The sequence below is a fragment of the Balaenoptera ricei genome, chromosome 3 (genome assembly GCF_028023285.1).
Source record: "Balaenoptera ricei isolate mBalRic1 chromosome 3, mBalRic1.hap2, whole genome shotgun sequence".
NCBI classification, from domain to species: domain Eukaryota; kingdom Metazoa; phylum Chordata; class Mammalia; order Artiodactyla; family Balaenopteridae; genus Balaenoptera; species Balaenoptera ricei.
In genome coordinates this window covers 103,964,993-103,987,985 of record NC_082641.1, presented here as the reverse complement: position 1 = coordinate 103,987,985, position 22,993 = coordinate 103,964,993, and the positions used below count along the sequence as shown (strand labels likewise).

The 22,993-nt window shown below is 41.3% G+C and overlaps 1 protein-coding gene across 9 annotated transcripts in view; it reads left to right on the top strand.

The window, feature by feature from the left end:
• Positions 1-234: 234 nt before the first annotated feature.
• The window catches only part of ZNF608 (zinc finger protein 608), a 112,208-nt gene continuing 89,449 nt past the window's right edge, over positions 235-22,993 (top strand). For 2 of the 9 annotated variants that reach the window (XM_059916965.1, XM_059916971.1), the window contains exons 1-2: positions 6,834-7,086; positions 10,476-11,576. In XM_059916965.1, coding sequence (XP_059772948.1) covers positions 10,662-11,576 — 915 coding nt within the window. In that variant the 5' untranslated portion in view covers positions 6,834-7,086; positions 10,476-10,661. Of the gene's footprint in view, positions 327-2,355; positions 2,440-6,833; positions 7,087-8,896; positions 9,456-10,475; positions 11,577-22,993 lie in introns of those variants that run through there. The other 7 variants (XM_059916966.1, XM_059916969.1, XM_059916970.1 and 4 more) reach the window with 7 other exon arrangements.

Below are 22,993 nucleotides of genomic sequence, written 5' to 3'. Positions count from 1 at the left end.
ATTGAAAAGCAGTTGAATTCATTATTCTTTCAGGAAGAGAAGTCACCAGTCACCTGCTAATGTTTCTATGCTCAACCAAATGGGTGGAACTGTTGTCTGGAACCATGTGTGGGTGGCAGTCAAGTGCAGTGGTTAAGCAACCAGACTCGGGCCAGGCGTCCTACATTAAATCTTGGCTCCACCAAGATTTGGCTTTGTTACTTGAAAGCACTCCTTATCTTTTCTCTGTCTCAGTCTCCTCATCTGATGATGATATCTCATGGGGCTGTTATGAAGATTAAATGAATCAATACATACGAAGAATTAAGAAGAATTTCTGGAACATGGTAAGTCGCACATATATTTCCCGTTATTATTCACTATCTTAAATTACAGACCTCTTTCAAGTTTGAAAAAGTTGTGCATCCTTAAGACATTTGTGGGTTTTGGGGGATAACAATGTAAAATATTGAACAATTAAAAAAATTATAGATAAGATGCCTTAATTATGAAGGAAAATACATTGTCTCCTTTGCTCCTAAAAATTGTTTGACTCGATTACTTTTCAGTATTAAGTGTTTTAATTTCATGTTTTAAATTTTAAAAATCTCAGAGAAAAAAATTCTAGTTGGGACAGGTAATGTTTCAGAAAAAAAAATTAAAGCATGTGTTAGAACAGTTTGTTCATTTAACTTGTGTGGGAATTCCTCTAAAATCCAAGGGAACACCATGAGAACCCAAATAAATAGAAAGCATTAAAATACGGTTAGAAGAAATGTCCCTGGACATTAAATTCCATTCTTAGCAGATCCCCAATATGATCATTACGCTTTCAAAGTGTTTAAAAAGAATACAAGGTTCTTCCCTGGATGATTTTAAGAATCTTGAAAAAAGACGGAGGAAAGAAAAGAAAGGTGATTAAAATAGTTTTGGAAGAAGAGGGTCCCCAGAGCAGGCTGGTATGCAGTGTTCATTGAGCTGAAGAAACCTTAACATACTGGCCCAGGAATCAGCCAATCAGGAGGCTGGGAACCATATTTCCATAATGATGATTGGCTGGTGGACTGGAGGCTCAGCTGAGCTGAGGATGGGACGGAAATGCTCTGTTGAGAAAATAGCAAAACAACTTTCTGGCTTTCTGTTGTTTATTGCATATTCTCCAAATGATTGTAGTGATTCATCCTTTAGGAAAGCTTGTTTTGAAAACAAAAGAGGCACAGTTGTTCACAACGAAAGTGATACTCAGCAGCCAAGGAGCTGAGTATAATTGTACTCTTTTATTTTTCTTTAAAATAAACCTGTCTCCTGATTTTTTCTAACCAAGTATGTGAAGACTTCCTAGGCGATTCATAAGGGTTTGATTTAAATTATAAATTAGACAGGGGCTACAGTTTCTGATACGCTTTCATCCTTGCTTTATTAATCTGTCAGCTTTGTGAAGTACGCACAAATACAATGTAGTTTGTAAAGTGTGGGGAAAGTCCTTAAATTCTAGCACCAAAAGCGTATGAAATACTCTCACAATTAAGGGGATTCTGCTACCCTCCAAAAAGAAGCTATGTTAGGAAATCTTTTTCATGTAGTCATATACGTATGAAAGCAAGAGATACATTTATCAATGTATTTGGTGTTACTCTCACAAATGTTTACACATACATAAAAATCCACTGTCATTAAGTCATAGAGATTTTTGAAAACAACCAAAGGGGGAGCAGAAAAGGGGAGGCAAGGAGGAAAGATGGAGTAGAACACGGCTGTACCCTGCTGCCTTTTGGCCCTCTCCTGCTTGGTGGTTTGTATTTTGTTGTAGTTGTTTTAGATTCAAATAGAGCATTGACAACATTTCACCTCCACATTTTTAAACTTAGTTTTACAATCATTTTTTCCACAAACCATCTTTCTGGAAATGAGAATAATTCTATAATGCAGATTAAGCAGAAGTATTTTTCAGTTTCTCCCAGTGACCATTCCTTGGCTAGCTAACAGACCAGCCATTCAGAAGCAATTTTCTTCAGGCTGAAATTATGTGCTGACCGTAGCAGATCACTTCCCATAATAACCCTTCCCCCACCCAATGCTAAATACAATCTGTCTCCTACCCACTGTAATAACGTGCAAATGACTGTAATTTTGCAGACAAGAAACAGCCCAAAGTGAAACGTGTCTAAACAGAGGTCGATTTGAAAAATCAGGGCTATTACCTAAATCTGTAAAATACATATTGTAATAAAACCAGCAACAGCAATCTCCAATAAGTAGTTTTAAAAAAATGTAACTTGTGTTTTGATCTTCTTTATGCACCCGATCTCCACTGGCATAAAAGAAAAATCCTTTTCCAGAAATGGTTTCATTACATGCGATGTAAATTGCCTTCCCTTGCTAACTGATCTGCAGACCTTGCTTGGGCACCCGTTCAGATATAGTAGCGCACACCACACCAGAAAGACCGGGCAAGCAGAGGTAAGATTTCAGATACTTAACACTGACCTACATCACAGTTCTCTCAATGTGAGCAGTATACAGATGTTTTCCTTTAGAAGAATGTGCTGCTTTGCAATATTTTGCTGGGTTCCCTAGGACTGTATGGCATAAAAGGGACAAGATTTGCTGCTTTTCCTTTTGGATTCTTTTCAGGTTGAGGTTTGGGAGAAGGAATGGGGAAATACCAACACATATAGGGAGAAACTCCTCCTTTAACTTTACAGTTCTTTACTATTAAAATTCATTGTAGTCGTGAGTCTCAGAGCATGGAAAATTTGCTTTATATCATTTCAATTTGTTTAAGCAAAACCGTGTTATAAAGGTTTGGAAGATAGATATCATTCTCCCTCCCTTGGATGTAGAGTCCCTTTGTTTAATGCTGAGGAGTTTAAATTGAAGGTGAACTAATAGAGCATAGAAATGACCTGAAGAGTTAACACAGCTGTGTTTTACAGTGTGTGTGAATGTCTGTATTCACAAAATGTATATCAGAATGTCCATGAGTCTCTCATGAGGAGTCTTCCATGGCAGGGTGAATACCATCCGTGTCTTGCTTCCCTAAGTACTTCCCCCATTCCCATGGGGATGAAATAAAATGTTTCTGTGCCAGGTCTTCTCTCTCCACTAGACATCTGCTTCTTGGCACTCTTTTTTGGTCCAGTGATATTTCAGGATATTGCAAAAACGTCAAATGTTTCACTGAGAACACTGCTTATCTCTTTTTGGGGACAGTTGTTTAGAGATGGATATTGTTAATAATACAGAAACTTGAATTGGATTTAGGAAGCATGTGTGAAAAGACAGAGTTTTCTCTAAAAGACCTTTCCTCGGTAGCAAGTTAGGATGTTATCCCTAAGTAAAGTGAAGAACATCTAGTGTTTGTGCGGGTGTCTTAATAAATCACCAATTCCATATTCCCTAGAAACCAGGTCACTTGCCCACAGCCTTGAGGCAGGTCTGTTCATAACCAAGCCCAGACAGATAAGACCCTTTCTCCACAATCTTCCTGGGCAGCCAGAAAGTTTCTCATTATGTCTAAATTAAGTTTATTTTCTCGTAAGTCCATTCCCAGGTAGGTTTTTTTTTTTTTTTTTTTAATAACTTTGCTTTCCACTTTCCCCCCTTGGTCTTGAGTAACTCTCTAGTGTCAAAGTTGGCATAGATTTAGAAAAGTTAGACCCACGTATAGACTGCCTTCCAAATAAACAAAAATCCAAGAAATTATTTCTGATCCTTTTATGATATAGCACAAATCAGAGGAAATAGGCACCCAAGAAAGACCACTGTGTTTTCCTGTGTTACTGCCTGAAGCCCCTGGCCTCAGCATTGAGCTCTTTGCCCTTAAAAAGGAGGAAAAGTCTTGTGCCAGGATCTTCTGATCACCTAGTAATGGAAGCAGTAGGAGCGGCACAGCTGGTGGTGGTGGTTATTGGAGATGGGATAGCACTCTTTAACTGCTCCTTTTACACTATCTTTCTGCTCCTCCCACCTCTTCTTTCCTCCTAGACTCCTTTCCAGACAGCTCCTCCCCTCTGCATCATCTCTGAGTAGACACGCACTAAGATGTAAAATTACAAAGTATACATGTTATACAATAGTGTACTGGTATTATCAGCTATATGCGTGTGGATATCAGTACGCAGACTAGTATGTTCCCTATCATCTTGATAAGAGAAGCAGATAAAATTTTCTTCTCTAAAATATGGTAGAACTTCCCAATTTTGTGAGGGGAGTAGCTCTGATTTTCTAAGCCGGTAGTTAATTATCTTAGTTTCATTCATCAATTAGCTGATAGCCCTCTGATGTCTCTTGATTGGCCCCTTTGTCAAACAAAACAAAACAAACACACACAAAGCCAGCAGAACAACTCTGGTTGATTCAAGTCTCTAGGCAGAACTTGGAGGGCAGGAGGTGGGGGCGGGGTGCGAAGGGAGTGTGGAGATGTTGGAATGGAAGGAAAATGCTTGAATTTATCAAAAATGGTTTGGGTTAAATATGTGATTGAATTTGGCATAAGCCTTTATCTTTAACCAGGTGGGGTTTATTAAAAAGGTTGAAGAATTAGGGTTAGGTATTGAAGTTAGGGTTAGATCAGATTATTTGAGTATTAGGAAGCCTAAACTTTGGTTTTAGTTACACTAAATCTATGCTGCAGAGCCTGTGATTTGCTTTTACCAAGGGAGTGTGTTGGAGGAGTTGCTTCTACCCTTTATGAACTTCAGCAGGTCTTATTTTCTATGCTTTTTCAAGTCCAGTTGTTTTAAAAGCTAATTATTGATTTTTCCAAGCTGACTGTACAGGGTAGCCATGGGCTTCCAAAGATGGAAATACTCCAGGGACATAGGAAGTGTCTGAGTGATCTGGTCCTTTGAGGAGCCACTCTTCTAAAAGAAGAAAAGTTAAAAATCAACGTGCATGTTCTGTTAGCAGTGGGACACACACAGATTGTAAAATCTGTACGTTCAAAAGTATAAAACAAATATGAAAGTTAAAATAGACGATAAGTGGGTATCAGATTATCTTCTCTGCCCTATTTGTTAATGTACAGCTTTGCTTTGAAAATAAATCGATTTAGGCAGATCTAAGGACTATTATAGATTGCATTCCTCTAGTTTATGTACCCCAGCAAAGGATGGAAACTGCTGTTTATTACTATTTTAGCATCAAATCGAGTTCATCTTGGGTAGTGAAACAACTAATTGGCATTTAAAAAAAAATGAACTAAATACATCGAAAGCTCAAACACGAGTCAATAGACATTACTTAAAACATGTGACATAAATATTTTTATTGATCCACAAAGTCATCACTGAATATTTACATCATAAGCAATCTTCTGCTAGCTCTAATTCACTTTATATGTCCATTTGACTCAGTTAAGACACATTCTTAAATTGCGATTGTCATGTGGAAATTACAAACCCGGTAGTGCTGCATCTTTAACACTTCGGATCATGACGCTTTCAGTTAAATTCAGTGCACCCTTTGACTTTAAAATTTCCATATTACAGCTCCTAAAAGTGATGGAAAATAACAATGAAAAATTAAAACTAAAAGTGCTTTAAAGTCTTAATATATATAAATACATTAGCTTAAGTATATTAGCGGTTACAGTACAATACTTGTTATTGTTAAACTTGTTATTTCATATTAACCTCTCGTCCTGTGACCTCAGAGTCCCATTAACTTGGTTGCTGGCATTTGTCCTACAATACATTCTAAAATATTTTTGTGTTCTTGGTGGATTGCACGGTGTTGCGTTCAGAGGACTTTGACACCGGCTCTCCCCAAGAGAGGGTTAAATATTTGGGGAAGGGGAACTCTGACAATCCCTCGGCTTAAAAATGGTACTGGGACTGTTTAACGGGTTAATCTTCCTAGTATATTTATCTCCCACAAATCGATTTTTTAAAAAATGAGACTGGCCCGAAGTGTTAACATGGTTGGCCGGGACCTCATTAAAAAAATTTTTTTAAATTTTTTTGGAGCTGCCTAGGACCAGGTGGAAAAGCTTTGTTACTAATTCCAGGGAAGAACCTTTCACGTAGTGGTGGTTAAATGGTTGCCAGCTTTCACACTTCATTGCTTGTGGACCAGAAGCCTGGGAACAAAAGGGTTACTTGTTTCCCCACCACCGCCTTCACCCCCAGATCGATTTTTCTTATTTAATCAGCGAGTAAAATGAGAGACACAAGGAAAAAAAAAAAAAAAAAAAACATTGAAAGAAGGGCAAAGTGGCGGGAGGAGGGTTGAAAGCCAGAAGGTGCAATACAGAAAATCAGTCCCGGGAGTTCGCGCTGCCGAGTCCTTGCAACACGGAAGGGAAGCCGGCAAAACGCTCGCAGTCATTTCCACACAGCCAGCCTCCCTTTTCTCCTCGCTACGCGCTAGTGGCTCATTTGGCTTCCCTCTGCCACCGAGCGATCACATACATTATTTCCCCCAAGATAACACAATCAAACTTATATTTACCGACATCCTCTCCTCGCAGCCTGTTTGAGATTTGTTTTAATAAATAAGTGTTTTATGTGAATGATGTAGTAATTGAAACGGGCGCACCATTTTTATTTATTTTTTCATCTTACTGCAGGAGGTTCCTCAACCCCAATCTGGTTGGAAAATAAAACGCTTTGTCTCCACAACCGCCCCCCACCGGACCCCCACCCGCTCTCAGTGTGTGTTTTATACGTGTGTATATCTCAACCCCCTACAGTAGCCAAGAGAAAGCAGCTAGCCAATGAGAGAGCCCAGTTTCATAAAAGCTGCTCTCTGATTGGCCCGATGAGAAAGGGCAATGGGAACAAAGAAAAGTCCCTTTCAGGTATAGAGGCTGAGAGCTCCTTTTGCTCCACTCCCCCTGTGTGTGTGTTGTGTTTCAGTCCTGATTTCAGTGTTGCAGAACAAGCTTGTTGTGTGTGTGCACCAGGGGAATTTTTCTTTTCTTTTTTTTTTAATTTGAATTTTTGTTTTTATGAAAAATACACAGGCCGGTCTGTGACATTTGATGGTCCATCTTCTTTAATAATAAATTTGTTGAAGAGATTATAATTTCCAAAATAAAGCGGCTGCAACCAAACACATTCAATGCAGTTAGAAGGAAAAGGTCAACTCGATCCAATACAGACCGTAAGTACGGTTGCGTGGTGTGTCTCTATATAGCACTTAGCGGGGACTTCATGCAGGGGAATGTGCGAGTTTTATGCATTGAAATGAGGAACTAGTTACAGGGTTTGGCTTTTGCATTGAGAACAACAATCCAAGAAGGGTGAATTTTTATTCAGTGGAGGGTGAAGCATTTGTAACTTCTTCACACAAATTAAGCTTGACTGGGCACTCGGGGTAACTTAGAGTAAACTACCTTTGGGGCTCTAACCCAAGGAGAAAAAAAGTGACACAGTTACAAATCTTGATCTGCAGTGTCCATTCTCTAGCGCACCTCACCCCTCCCTCTCCTATCCTAGCTGGGCAGGACCCTCTTCCAAACTGAACCAGGAAAATGGGGGCAAGGGCAGAACAAGCCGATTTCTGTCTCTTGTCACATCTAGTGCCCAATAATTTAATATTAAACAAGGGAATAGTCACCCATTACCTGTAATGGTTATAATTACCATTTTCCACCTCCTTAAAAAAGCAAGCAGCAAAAACACCATTAAGGGGAAAAAATGCCCCACCCAACCCAAACAAACCCGCAAATAGTAACAATGGTGTGTTTATTACAGGACCTGGATTGGGAGCTAGCAAAATGTTTTTCTTTGTTTAAGACATGGGGGGGGTCCCTAAAATCCAAGTAGCGTGGAGGTGCCCTCCCCCCCTCGCCTAGTCGTCCCTATGCCTGGCCCCTTGGCAAAGACGACAAATTGGAGATAAGCTGAGGAAAGGTTTATAAGGTGTTTCTTTAAAACATCTGCTTTGCTCTTGTACTCATTACATTTCACTCCTTCCGAACTTCCGAGAGCCTAGATCTGCGAGAAATGTTTCACATTCATAACTTGTAGCTGCTCCCACTGCAAGGGCGGGGGTGGGGGGAGGCGGCGGGGGGGGAGAGTGTGTGCAGGGGGAGGGGAGAGACCTTCAGCTTTTTTTTAAAGACCAGATCAGTATTTTCTTGATACGCTTGTCACCATTTTTGTTCTCACGACAACCAATTGAGCCCTTGATCCTCACGTGATGTGAAAGGCTTGCACTGTAACAAAATCGCTCCTTTTAGGTGGTTGGTTGTTGCTAACTCGCCCATCCCCCTCCCCCAGCCCCGACATTTCCAGCAAAGCGACTCTCCACTTCCAATCCATCAACAATTCATTACTGCTTTTAGCTTCCAAACGCCAGCTAATTAAAAATACTAAGCCAAGCTCCGGGGCCATCTGACTAAACACAGGAGGGGGGTGGGTGAGGGAGGAGAAGGAGGAGAGGAAAATAAATAAAAAGGAGACGCACCGTTTGCTGCGACTATAAACGGGAAAAACTGTCCTGAAAAAGGTCGCCTTAAAAAAAAAAATCTTTTTTTGACTCTAATTATCGAATTACCACATGACTGATCGGCTTGAACGACAGCGGATTTTTTCCCCCCTCGGGGACTATACTAGGAACTCGGTTCCTTTTTCTTAAAACAACATAAAACAGGAAAACATCACATCCTTTAGGTTTCGAAGACTGAAACAATTTTAAACGCCGTTATTTTCCCCACCCCGCCGCCTCCCGGCCCCCACCCTGAGTGAATGCTGGTATAACTGGTTTATCAGCTCACTGAATCATCTGCTCCCCTCCCCCTCCACACCTTTCTTTTTCTCCTCTTGCTCGACTTCTCATCCCACCCTTTCCTCCACCTCCTCCTCCCTCTCCTCCTCCTCCTCCTCCCTCCCTCCCTCTCCCTCCCCCATCCCCGTCCCCCTCCTTTCCTCTTAAGTTAGTTCAAGAAATCAAATCTGTCAGGACGGGCGGAAAAATGCCACTTCCCGACTAACAGGCGGAATCCAGCCCAGATTTTCAGTCCTTTCTTCTTATTCTTTCTTCCCTTTCACTAATTTATCCCGATGTTAGCACATTCTGTCTTGTTACTAGCGGACGCCTGTAGGTTTGCTACATGGGATCATTACTTACTGATCACGGTGACTCTGAAGTCTGGAACTGAAGGCGGAATGAGAAGTTGGGAAAACTTTTTTCTCTAAGCTCTCTCTTTTTTAAAAACTATTATTCTCGATGCTTGTTAAGAGGAAAAAAACCCTTTGGTGCTTCTGTTGTGAATGTGAAACATTATCTTCCAGCTGTACAGTGACACATTTTTTTAAGGAGAAAAGGACTGATCCGTTTGCCAAAAGGGGGGTGGGGAAGTGGAATAATGTTATCGAGTGATTATTCTGGCTGAGATGTGTTATTTGGTTCCTTCCTTCTTGATCATTTGGTGTTTAAGTAAAATGAGGCACAGGCTTGTTTGCCGAGTGGAGTGGGAAAGGCATTTTGATTTGCTGGCCTAATTAAAAAATGATAAAGGAGTAAAGGTAAGCAATGTCTGTGTGTGTGTGTGTATGTATATTTATTTTTTTTTTCCTTGACAATCAACTGTTAAAAAGGGGCTGATCCCTTTAAAAACCGTTTTAACTGATCTTTGTCAAACACACACTCATTTGCGGTCATTGAGGCCACCTTGGCGCAGATCACTTAAAGTGTATGTCTTAATCAGTTTCCCGTACCGTCAGTAGCACCATATTTAACAGATTGAGCCAGTCTGTGACCTAGGAATACGGTAGAATTGTTTAGATGTAATTTCTTTTTCTCAAAAGGCATATATTTAGCCTTTTATTTGACACAGTCTTTTCTAAAATAGAGAAATGCTCTTAAAGACGTGTGTGTATATTTCAAAAATAAAATTGTATAAACTGTTGGGGAAGAGAGGATGGGGGGGGTATGTGTATGGGGGCGTTATTGGTTGTTTTTTTCTGTTCCTTACTGGGAACAAAAACCAGATTGCCCAGACAATTTGTAAAAAGAAGTAATAAAATTAGAAATGAGGAAAATTTAGCAACATCATTCTGAAACTAGCCTTAGAGAACTTCCAGGGTCTGGTCTTTTAAAAATTGCAAGATCTAGGACATGTTTAAGGATGTTTAAAGCGTGTTCCTTCCTCTTGTCCGAGTGTTCAGGCTGTGTTTCTGGGGTTGTTACCATGTGTATGTGCTAGAAAAAAAAATCCTAAACTCTTTTTTTTTTTTTTTTCCCTTAAACCTTTCTGGACTTGACTCAGATCCTTAAGATATTTTAATGCTTTTTAAAAAGTGATTATCCTTGTGTTGTTGATAAAGGGCTTTTCTTTTTTAGCTACTGTAAGATGCTTACTGTCATGGGTACGTTTTTCGGGTTTGGTTATTTTTCTTTAAACCTGATATTGGACTGTGGAGACAATACATGAGACACCTTCCTCACCATCCTTCCCTGTACCCCTCACTGACTCCCCAGTATTAATGGTTTTTTATTCTGGTAACACCCAGACAAGAAATATTCGACTTTTCCCCCCTTCACAGGAAAAGGTGGACCTGGACTGAAGGGTGTAAAACCCCTGGACCCATTCCTGGGGCAGGAAAAAGAAGAGGAAGATTAGAAGATTTTTTTTTTTTTTTTAAGAGAAAGCCCAGCGGAGCTAAACGAATGTCCCCTCATCTCCAAAGGAAAGTTCATCGGATTTTTATTCTAGAGAGCTCATCTTCAGGATGTCAGTGAACATTTCTACGGCAGGAAAGGGTGTGGATCCAAATACGGTTGATACTTATGACAGTGGCGATGATTGGGAAATCGGGGTTGGAAATTTAATAATTGATTTGGACGCTGATTTGGAGAAGGACAGACAGAAATTTGAAATGAATAATTCCACCACCACCACTAGCAGCAGCAACTCTAAGGATTGTGGAGGTCTGGCCTCCAGCGGGGCCGGTGCTACCGCAGCCTTAGCGGATGGCCTAAAATTTGCTTCTGTTCAGACCTCTGCTCCCCAGGGGAATTCACACAAAGAGACCAGCAAATCAAAAGTGAAAAGGAGTAAAACTTCTAAGGATGCTAATAAATCTCTGCCTTCTGCTGCCTTGTATGGGATTCCCGAGATCAGCGGCACTGGCAAGAGGCAGGAAGTCCAAGGGCGCCCTGGAGAGGCAACTGGCATGATTTCAGCGCTGGGTCAAAGTGTGAGCGGCGGCGGCGGCGGCGGCGGCGGCGGCAACCCGAACAGCAATAGTACCAGCGCCGGCACCTCCGCTGCCACCGCGGGGACGGCCTCCTGCGGGAAAAGCAAAGAGGAGAAGCCAGGTAAAAGCCAGAGCAGCCGAGGCGCCAAGCGGGATAAGGATGCGGGGAAATCCAGGAAGGACAAGCACGACCTGCTTCAGGGCCACCAGAATGGCAGTGGCAGCCAGGCCCCTTCCGGGGGCCTCTATGGCTTTGGGGCCAAGAGCAATGGAGGTGGCGCGAGCCCCTTCCACTGCGGGGGCACTGGGAGTGGCAGCGTCGCGGCTGCTGGGGAAGTTAGCAAAAGTGCCCCGGATTCAGGGCTCATGGGAAACTCTATGTTGGTAAAGAAGGAAGAGGAGGAGGAGGAGAGCCACAGGCGAATCAAGAAACTGAAAACTGAGAAGGTAGGATAAAGACGCCTTCCTAGATCTCCTACTTTCCTCTTTGTGTGCATTTGTGTGGGTGCGTGGTGGGTGGGGACGTGCCTCACACTTCGTGCTTTCTGGTTCTTTGTGAGGTTTCTTTTCTGTGCATCCTTTCTGTGAACTTTTGGTATGGGGCAGCTTACTTGGGTGCAGTGTTTAGCTCTTGCTTTTCTGCTGCGGCTGCTTGTGGTGCTACTGTTTGGGTCCCCAGGTGGGAGAGTCTGGGGGTTCCAAGTACCTTTTGCCCTGCCGAAGGGCTCTTGGCCAGTCAGCCCGTTGCGGTGTGCTTTTAACAGAAAACCTGCTCCTGTACCCACTTACCTCTTGTCCTGATTGCTCCCCTAAGGAGAACTGTCTTCTGTTTTAATTTACACGTCCTAGTATTTCTGGTAATGTGTCCTTAGGTGCAGGGTTCACGTTGCCTCCCCGGAGAGGTATGTCGAGGATTCGAATTTACACTCCACGCTCCACCCATTTATTTTTTCATGATATTCTCCAAAATAGTCTTGTCAAAGGAGATTGTACTCTTATTGGTCCCGAATGAAACCTTGGTCTCCTAGGGTCAGCGGTTTCATAACCGTGTAGCAAGAATGGAATGGTTTTGGTGGCCGCCAGGATTCTTTCCTTGTTCCCTTGCTCAGTTCTTAGCTGGAGATTTAAGAGTGCTATCACTTGGATTTCTTGCTTGACCAGGGAGCTGAAAGGTTGGTAAGAAAAGTGAAATGGACTTGGTGGATTGGTGTGCTGAAAGGTGAAAACGGAGCCAAAAGATACCCGAAATACATGTTGCATTTGAGCGGTGGGGAGCGTTGATTTTGGTAAATCGGACCCTTTTTCCCATCTTTGTCATTGTCGGAAAGTCTAGTGAGACACTGCCCTCGAAAAATTGCCCCTCGTGTTGTGCTGCTTTGTGCTGGAGGCCTAGGACTTACTGGTCTGGCAATTACTGTGCATTAAGTGATGTCCCAGAGGTGAAGGCGCTCTGTCCACAGAGCAGGTTGGGAGTGAACTGGGGGAGTGAGTGCTGTCTCTATAAAATTAACCTTTAATTCTACAGATTGTGCCTCGCAGAAGCAAATGCGTATCATGTGGTTCGTGGCATGGTTGTTTGGATATATGCTTATTAAATAATTTGATTTTTGCTATTTCTCACTTGATCAGAATTGTGAAATGTCTTTGGGTGATTATTTCCGTGTACAATTTCTCACTGCTGTCTATTTAAACCTTTTTCTTTTTGCAGGAATAAAGTTTCGGTTTTATGATTTTAGAAGTCGATGAAGGTACATTAAGGTGTAGATGATGCCAAAATCTCAAAAAGCCTCTGAACGCCTGCTTCTTCTATCCATATTCCCTTGGTCAGACAGCATTTTACACTGATGAATTTAAATGCATTAAAAAAAAATCCAGGTTTCGATTCTGATGCTGAAGTGTGGAGTTTCACATAATTTCTGCTAAAAGGCGTTCTGAAGTCTTCTTATTAGTACAGTAGAGCATTTACTTTTGTTGCCAGTAGTCTTCAAATTGCAGTTCTAATCTGCCCTAACTATCTAGATGAATTGCCCTAATCCAGTGCTCACAATGGCTGTGGTTAAGGAGTCAGAGCCATTTGATTGGATTCACTGCTGCCTGGAATGTGGGAGGTACTGCCCTTAGCCTTTTAATCTTCCAGCCAAATGTTCACAGTCAACAATTTTGTTTAGCTGGCAATCGGAACATTTCAGTATCTCAAAGGCTGCTGTCATGGCAACTGAGATGAGAGCGTGGTGTCGGTTCTCCAGTTTTTGTGTTCTTTTCACTTTCCAGTCACACAGGAAACTGGATGAAAAATGGAAGAATTAAGTTATTCATATACATGTAACTCATCTTCAGTCAGAGGAGTATAAGTGTGATAATATGAATTACCTAAATAAAGAGCAAACAAGTCATGATGGGTCTGGGGTGGAGGAGGGGAGGCCAGCACAGTGCATTTAGATTCATACCACTGCCAACCGTAGCTGCTGGTAGGGGCACAGGGCCCCTTCAGGGATGGCTCTGAGGGGCTTGAATACTGCAGTGTGGGCCATTCTCTGTCAAGCTATGGTGCTGGCTCAGGATCTGGAAGCCTGTTCCTTCAGCTTTCCTCCCCATGCCCACTGCACCCCAGAAGGACTTCTCTTAAGAACGCTTTCCTCCTTGGCACACAGAAATGGCACTCCCTTGTACAAATGCCACCCAGGGAAGTCACTCTAATTCCACTAACTCTTGGTTGTGTAAAATTCGACTTCAATTTAGAAAATATTTCCTAATGACAGGAGGAGACCTCTTGAGGCGGGAAAGATTTAGTAGGACAAGCTTTACCTGGCAATATAATTCGACACCGAGGCATCCTTTGAGAAAGGTTTTTTTGATGTTTTGGTACAATGTTTTAATTTCAGCCTTGTTTGATTATCTGGGTTTGTGAAGAGTAAGTGTCTTAAGAGTGAAGGTGGTTAATTTTCAGCAATAGGATGTGGCTCGTGAAGGGGTCAAATGCGAAAACCGAAGGGGGGTGTAATGTGGTGTGTGTGCTTTTTTCTTTTTCTTTTTCCTGGCTGGATGGTTCCAGGAGATTCATAAGACTTGCTGTCACCGGTGAATTTTCACAGCATGCTTCTATGTCTATTTTTGGTCTGTTTATTCTGTTTCTTCACTACACAAAGTCATGTAAAACATGATAAATTGGACCTTATGAAAGGTCCAATTATGAAATTAAATCAATGAGCGTTCTAGTCCTTTATGTGGAAACCACAAGTATGTTGTAAAAGTCGCCACTCTCTTAATATGTGAACAAAATCAAAACATGCCATAATTCTAAGATACTTGAGCTGTATTTCTATAGCCCATTTTGTGGTCAAGCCACCAGTGACGTGTCTGAATAAGTAGATTTGACGGGTTGGCTTTTGGTTGTTAAAACCTGCTTCCCCACCTGCCCCCTCCTTTTCTTTTGAAGCATAATAGCCTGTATTGAGGCTCTTCTGCATGTATCCTCCTTAACCGTCTTACAGTTTTGACCTATCAGACGCAGGCATTCGGCTGGGCTAATAGTTCAATACAGTACATGGGTTTATTTGATCGCTGGGATATTCCAAAATACATACAAGAATTCTTAAAAACAGCTGAGACTTCAGATAACACGTGAAGAGCATAGGAGATCTTATGGTTGGGTCTTAGGGTTCTGACTATTCAGTATGCATTTAGAAAAGAGAATGATTTGAGTAATATCATGCTGCTTTCATTAAGCTGGTCCTTAACAGCCTAAGTGTGGGCTCTACAAATGGACCTGTCTATAAAGGATATCATTCATTTTATTTTATTCTCTTGTAGAAGCCTTTTTACACTTCACTAGGGAATTCTGGCACATTTTCTAAGTGAGTGTGAGTAGCTGAAGAACATGTTTTGATTAATAAGTTTTGTGGATGATATGCTTCCCCCCAAATGTAGTGCCCCCTACAAATTCTGCTTAGAGAGTGCAGTTTATCTACTGTGAAATAAAAGGGCAGAAAGGTCACTTGCTATAATTAAAGAACAAAGTCCATTGTTGTTGGACAGCAAACTGTTTTGAAAGCTACATAAGGGATTTAGCTGTTAAAAACGTTGGTAACTAAGGGTGGTTCCCAATCAACATTGATTCAGCTCCTTTCTTTTCTATAGGCTTCCTCGGAGGATGACAGGACTTTTGCGGTGGGTGCAGAGGGGCTGCCCTTTCCCCAAGGAAGGTTTCTGTGAGACCCCATGGAAGCTTGGAATATTTGCATAACCAGGCACATCACTGGGTTCTGAGCACAGTATTTGTAATCTGCTGGGCTTGCTGGAGAAATTTAAAAAATTACTCAGCAACTGATCAAGATTGTGCTAAAAGAGATAAATAATGTTTAGCAACTTTTAATAACTTTGCAAATAGTCTGTAAAAAAAAAAAAAAAAAAGAGGCGGGGAGGGATTGATTGTCCGAATGTCATGAGGTTAAGAATGCTCTTCAAGTGAAATTGCTTGGCTGCAAGATGGTTTTAATTAGGGTGTTATAAAGACGTATTTTTCCTAAGCAGCATTTTATAGTTAGTAAATGAAATCTATGCCGAAAGTGCTAAGCAGAAATCTCCCTAACCACAGAGGTGTTCAATAACCAGATTCAAACAACATGGAAAGAACCATCTGTTCTTCGTTTTCAGCATGAAAAACAAGGATTGAACGGCTGAGATTTGCTCCAATTTTGACTGTCTGTGTGTGCGTTTTTTTTAATTTAAAAAAGTTCACCTGGTACTTCATAGAAACTCGAAATTGCAGTAATATGAGCAACACTGTGAAAACACGTGTTCCTACATTTATTTTAACCAGTTCCACTTTTATTTAAAAGATTTCCAGAAGCCCAGTCATTGAACACTTTATAACGGTTATTCAGTTCCTGCAGGCAATCACAATGAGGGGTCAGTTCTTCAAAGATCTAACTATTTAGTCAGTATCTGAATTATTCTGTCAATTTTCCCCCTGGAGGCAAGGGGGTGGGGGCAAAGGCTCTCCCAGGCTAACTCTGGTCAGCGTTTATCGGTTAATCAAATTGTACGTGGTAGCAACACCTGGACCGATGTTTGTTCTACGTAGACCTTGCTCTGGTTCAGAGCTGTTAGTCTAGGATTGTTGATCATGAGGGAAATATTCTTTTAACACTGATAACTTTGGAGTCCTTGACTTTTAGATGCTAAGCTTCTGGCTTCTGGTTTTAGTAAGAGCCCTGGGTAAAACATTATCCGGCCTTTGTTTCAGGTCTTTTCTAGAAGCTAATGACTGGGCTTGTGCCTCCCTCAGATAAATGACATTATCTCTGAGTGGGCTGACAGGAAACAGACATGTTAATGGTGAAGCTGCGGGGAGGATCTGCCCGGGTTCTGACAAAAGAGTGGAGAAGGGACCCCTGGTTGTGGTCATTAACACATAATGCATTCTTGCTCTTCCTAAGAGGCCCTTGATAATTGGAAAGCTATTTTAGCCACAAGCACTTAAATCATAAATCCACCACTCCTACTTCCTTTGCATTCTTAAAAGTAGCAAAGTAATGTGTTTTTTGTTAACAAGTGTGTGATCTGGTTTTTAAAAATGGTGGCAGTTCTAGGAGGTGTGGTAATGACGTTTGCGAGCGCTGCACATCCCACTGCTTTTATCAGATGGGATCTCTCTTTGTCTTTCACCAGGGCTCAGTCATCCCTCTACTTTAGTAAACGAACAAGTGGGTCCAAAAAGTAAAAAGAAATCATTTTTATGCTTGAAGATGTCTCATGGAGAGGGATAAAATCTGTTTTTTCTAAGTTGGGCAAAAGATTTTGCTCAGTGATTTGAATGTAATGAAACCTGCCTTTTGAAGTGTATGTTTAAAAAGTCATGGGTATAATTGAGTTTCAATGCAGTTTAAACTCTCTGCTTCTTGAACAGAGATAATTGCCATGTTGAACACACTCTAGAGGTGTAGAAGAGGTGGAAGGATCATGTTATTCTATTCTTTAATATTAAGCACTGGAAGTTTTTCATAGTAATTACTGTAGCACAACATAGTTTTGATTGCCAGCACTCTGAACTTGACGGTGATCTGAACATCAAGGGTTTTGCTTGAATACTAAACAGTTTATTCCTAAGTTACTTGTATCACATTCTTGTAGAACATGGAAACCAGAACTAAGGAAATACTGGGCACAGCGGAGTGGAAATAACCCCTCTTTACTAGGACTGTTGTCGATAAATAATAATACCCTTTTAATCTGTACATTTAAGGTTATAGGGAAAGAGAACAGGTGAAATCTCTGACCCAGGAATGACTTCAGTCATCATTACAGACTCATACAGGGATCAGACTGGTACCCTGTGACTGGTATTTATTTCATAGGTATGTGTGTAGAAATGTTATAATGGCATATATAGCTGTTGGGTTGGGAGTGGATTGGGAGTGTTTAGTTAGCGTGGGCTTTATTCTTTTAAAAAAAAGTCACCGTTGATTTTCTGTTCCACTCTGCTGCCAAGTAATTGGCCCCTTCATATCCATCCAGTTCTCTCTCCCAGCTGAAGTTTCTTTAGTGACTTCTTGCTCTCCGTAGCAAGTTTTTTAATTTAAGCTAAAGGTTTTGGCAGTGCGAACAAAGCCTTTGCAACTGAATGAAAGGTTGTTAAATAATTCATAGTAGATTGACCATCAGTTGGGCTGTTTGTAATGTTATTTTGAGCGCATAAAGGATATTCAAGACGGGGAGATTGGCACCTTGCTCCTAGAGCTGAGTTCTGCATATCTGCTCAATTTTGCTTAGAAATACCTTTGAGAAAGTATTAAAATAGATTACAGGTTTTGCCTGAAGAACTGAAGAGATTACAAAGCGAATACTTCTTATATTTTGATAGGTCAGTGGCCCTTGAACCACCTGGATCTCATCTGGTACTCAGAAGGCTTCCCCCCTTCCCCATGAAGCTAAATGAAAATTTAGAAATATATATTTTGGTTGTAATAGAGAACTCAAAGAGAAGGGTGCTTCGGTTCAAACAAATGGGTTGGAAGTGATGAATAAATACTGCTGCTGGTTTTTCAAAGCTACTCTTTCTTCTTTCTCATCCCCACCTCCCAGCCCAGTTTGATTATTATTCACTGTGACTATTCTCGCTCAACCACTGAGCTTTTTGCAACTCCTGGTAATCCTCCTTCTCAGCTAGCACCTTAAGAAAAACGTGCCTACAGGGGACATTTAGGCACATTCCAATAATGCCATATGAAGGCGGCTTTTACAGTTTAAAAATATATTGATTGTATTTTGTGTTGTACATAATGATTTTAGAAAGCAGATATTTAGGTTGTGGAATTGGCTTATTATCTTAACCAGAGAGCAGATGGCATGGTGCCACAGACGTATAATTTTACTTAAAGGGACTTTTAAGGTTTTGATGTGTTTTCTTTTCCTCTTATTTCCCTGATGGCTTCTTTTTATTGAAGGGTAACTTAAGGAGACCTGGTAGCAATTTTACTGCCTTCCCCCTGACAGTTTGAAATAATAGCTTGGTCTTTGGTTGCACTGATCTTCTACCAGTCAACTTGATTCTGGTTTTTGTCATGTGGCAGTGAATTAAGAAAAAAAAAAAAGGGTTTGTAGTATGTTTTAAGAAATGGACTTTTTGTATGCTTCAATTAGCAACAGACGACAAAGTTCCAATTGGTCACACTTTCAGGAACTCCTAGAAGTCACTGTTCGTCCTTTTGATTTAAGAAAACTCCTGATTTGGTTTCTTAGGAAAGCACATCTGGTCCTCTGGCTGCTTTAGATCCACCTTTTTTGTCTTTCGCATTAGTTCCTGCAGGTTCAAAGGTCTTTTTTGAGTTGTTCTTGGTAGGTTAGCACGCTTTCCCCATACTGGAGGGCTGTACTTTTTTTGGTTGCTACGCCTACCACGTGTTTGAATTCACTTGGCATAAAAATACCATTTGTTTCTATGACTGGATTTTACAGTTTTACCCATTCTTCACTTAGAACATCATCAGGATGAGTTGGAAAGCATCTCTTAATTTTTTTTTTTTTTTTTTAACAAAGTGCGCGTAGCCAGACCAGATTACTTTTGGATTTCCTGTCACCTCCTTGGCTGATTTATGGATGGCTCATGTTAAAAGCAACAATAATGTTTGAATTGGAAGGGCTGAAGCCTCGGGTTTTCATTCTTCATGGAGAACTGTTTATTTGTGTGTGGTTCACCACAGTACATGGATAATGCTATCAAATCTGTGCTTTATTATAGGCTTATGACTAGCACAGCAGCACTTAGTTATGTGTTTCTGCGTTTCCCTTCTTTGCCAATTCTTTTGTGATGGAAATGAAATTAGAACCGAATCTTTGCAGCCAAGGAGAAAATAGGCACAACAAGTAGAAATTGTCCCTTGAGCCAGTTCAGAAGTAAGCAGCGGTGATTTAAGAAACATTTTTCTCAAAGTAAGTGAAATCCATAGGAAAAAAAAGGACTCCGATTTAACTTTTCCGTGAAGATCGGTGGAAGAGGAGCCGCACACTTTGACAAATGGAGGCTGTTCCAACAGCAAAGGCTTTATCCCTTTATATTGTTTCCCATCTGAAGTAACTGATTGAAGAGCGGTTCCCATTCCCAAACCTTTCAGCTGCTTTGAAGGTGGAATGTGAGTTCAGTAATATTGTTGGCTTCTGCTCCCCGAAGGGAACAACATGATTTGAAGACAGAGCAATTGAGCTTTTCCGCATCAAACTCCATTTGGCCAATTGTCTCCATTTACATTCCTTGCCCAAATCCTTCACCAGCCTTTCCCATGATGCCGCAGCAGATGCCAGACACTGAAGTAGAAAGCGAGCAGCTGTTTCCATTACTCCAAGGCTGTATTATCCTCCACAATCTGCTTGCTTTTTCGCTCCCCTCCCCCACTGGAAAAAAAAAGAAAGAAACCTTCTCTCTCTCTGACGTTTGCCCGCTCGGGTTTATCAGCCTGCGGATTTTCTATATTATCAGGACCACGGATTTCTCGGCAAGGCCCGGTTTATTGTTCCGCGGGGGAGCAGATGGGGGGCCCTGGGCTCCGGGGAGCGTGGCCGGGCCGCGCGCTCCCGATGCTGGGGGCCGTGGCGGGGGCGCGCCGCCGGAGCCGCGCCCTCCTTCCCTCCCAGGACCCGTTTATAGCCCCGAGCGCAGTAAATCTGTCAGCTCTTCACGACGCCTTCACCTCTTTCTTCATTTGCTCCGGCTTCTAGTTTGACAACGTTCCCCTGAGGCGGAATTCTAATCTGCTTCCAATTAGTTGCAAAATGTGACTGAAATTTCCACATTATGACTGCTGTTTTACTTGCACGCATACATCTAGAAACAAATTAATGCTCTTGAATATTTAGTTTTTGAGCCCTTGGATTTCCTTGAAGAGGAAGAGTTTCCAACTGTTGGGAATGACTTCCAGGATTTGCATTTTCTTCTCTCGAAGCCTTCTCTACTCAGTATATTGTTTTTAAAAAGAGAGCATAATAACCACCGTGGGGTCCCCCCCATCTCTTAATAAGCCTTTTCCAGCTTTTTCAAGATTTCTCAAAATGTGTCTGTTCAAGTTACACAAATCAATTTTGTAGTATTTCTAAAATAAAACAAGGACCTTTGCCCGAGTTTAATGGAGGGGTCCTCCTGGTGCATGTTTTAATAGAACACGAATACACACAAATTTGCTTCTAAGTATAGATGAAGTACATTTGGTCAAAGCACAAAAGACTTGTTACACACTTTTAAATTCTTTCATTTGATATTCAAAAACTAAAGGAATCGAGCGATTAATTAGCTTAACAGATACAAGGACAGCATTAAAGATGTCACTATGGGCACTAATGTTATCCTACAAGTGTGTGCCTAGATCCTGAGCACGCCTTCTGGCAGCTGTTGGAACTTGTGGGCTGCAGCAGGCATAGTCATGGCTTCCTGTGACTTTAGTACCCCTTATCCTACATAATCCAGTGTTACGAGAATGTTTTGGACTCTGGGTTTTGGGGTGGTTCTATTTTGAGGGAGGTCAACTAGTCCAACTCTCCTCCTTTTTAGTGTTTGTTTTTTTTAACAAAGATACTGATCCATCTGATTATATGTAAATATTAGAGTTGTTTACATCTTGGCTGCTGAGAAGGTCAAATTTAGCTTTATTACTTGTCTAAAAGACTACTTTCTCCTGTACTGCGAATTTTAGTACCAAGGCAGCGGGGTCTCGGCTTTAGTATTTGCAGAAAGGTGGTGCCCTTAAAGAATGTAAACAGCCACATTTACTGGTGTATTTTATTGTAGTGTTCAGTTTTCAGCATCTTGGCAGATATCAACAGTAATAATGGACTCTAAAAAGGTGTGAAGAATTTTATTGATGGTAAAGTGGTTATGTTGATCACGTTACTCTGTATTAGTTTCTAAATAACACCTTCAAATGTAAATAGATCAATTTTTTTCTGCGACATTGTCACATATAATCATAAGAGCCCTATATTGATTGATTTATAATGTCCTTTTTTAATGTGCTGTTTTCAATCTCTATAACCAGGAGGTGGAGCGTTTATTTCACTATGTTTAAAAATAAAACTTATTTTAAATTATTTATTACATGTAGAATATAAATTATTCAAATTATTTCATCAAAAAACTTTCAGCTATGCTGGAATTCCACAAAAGAAGTAGGAACGCTCTTTGTTTTGCTTCCTTTCTTTTTACTCTATGACTGCTAGTAGAAAAAATAGCGAGATTGAAATCCTTAAAAATTTAAAATGTGGGCCTTTCAGACTGTAGAGACCTCCTGGGTTTAAAAAAAAAAAAAAAAAGAGAAAAGAGTGGCCCCATAGTGAAATGCTCACAATGGGCACGATTGTGCTAGCCCCTCAAGTCCTGGGGTTCACTAATTGCCCTTTAATGAGGTCGGTCTGCCCCAGCTTTTCCCCTACCTTGGGAGGAAAAGCACACAAGACAGTTGGAGTTCAAGTGGATCTTGCTGTATTTGCAACTTAGCATAACTGCTTTGAAGGCCCCCAGGGTGCTTAATTGGGGCTGGGCATTTTTGTTTTGGGGGAGACTACACACAGCTCCCCATTGTGTGTGTAGAAGCCACCGTGCGTCTTGGAAACATTACATGCTTTTGTTGATGGTGCATAGTTTTATAAACTCCAAATGAGCTTATTGCCTTTTAACCATTGGGAGCACTAAATAGTGGAAGGACCTAGAAGTCTCTGGGTTGGGTAGCTGCCAAGCAGTTAAAAAAAAAAAAAAAAAAAAGAATGAATGGTTTAATTGTAGAGCAAACCATTTGTTTACAGATTAAGATTTATTCAGTCACCAAATCCTATGGACCAGGAGGTAAAAGAATGAGGCATCAAGGTACAGGAATTGAGTGCCCAGTGTTATGTTTTGTGATCATGCTTAGCTGTTTTTACCCTTGTTTTTCACAAAAGAAGAATGAATTGTTGAATGGTGAGAACTGCTTGGCCAAGTGTACTTTTTAAGCTCTAAAGAGAGAGGGGAGGAAGGCGGAGGCAGGTTGTCATTTCTTTGCTGCCTGGTCAGGAAGCTAAAGACTTGAAGTTCCTCCACCTGAGAGGGGGACACTGGCAGTCGCTGAATTTTCCTGTTCAAATGAGGGGAACTGGTGATGGTGGCGGTAGAGGTAGGGAGTAAAAAAGTGGGAAGAAGGTGTGTGGGAAAGGGGGTGGCTGGGGGAGATCCTTTGTTAAAACGGCCCTAGACAATGCATTCTCTTCAATAATTGGGACCCTTTACAGAAATTCCCCACTATTTCATTAGTTAGTGGCCATGGTACTGAATAGAGAGAAACTCTCCAGCCACGGCAGGGAAGTGGTATATAATTTTGGGGGGGGGGGCGAAGAGCTGTTGCCTG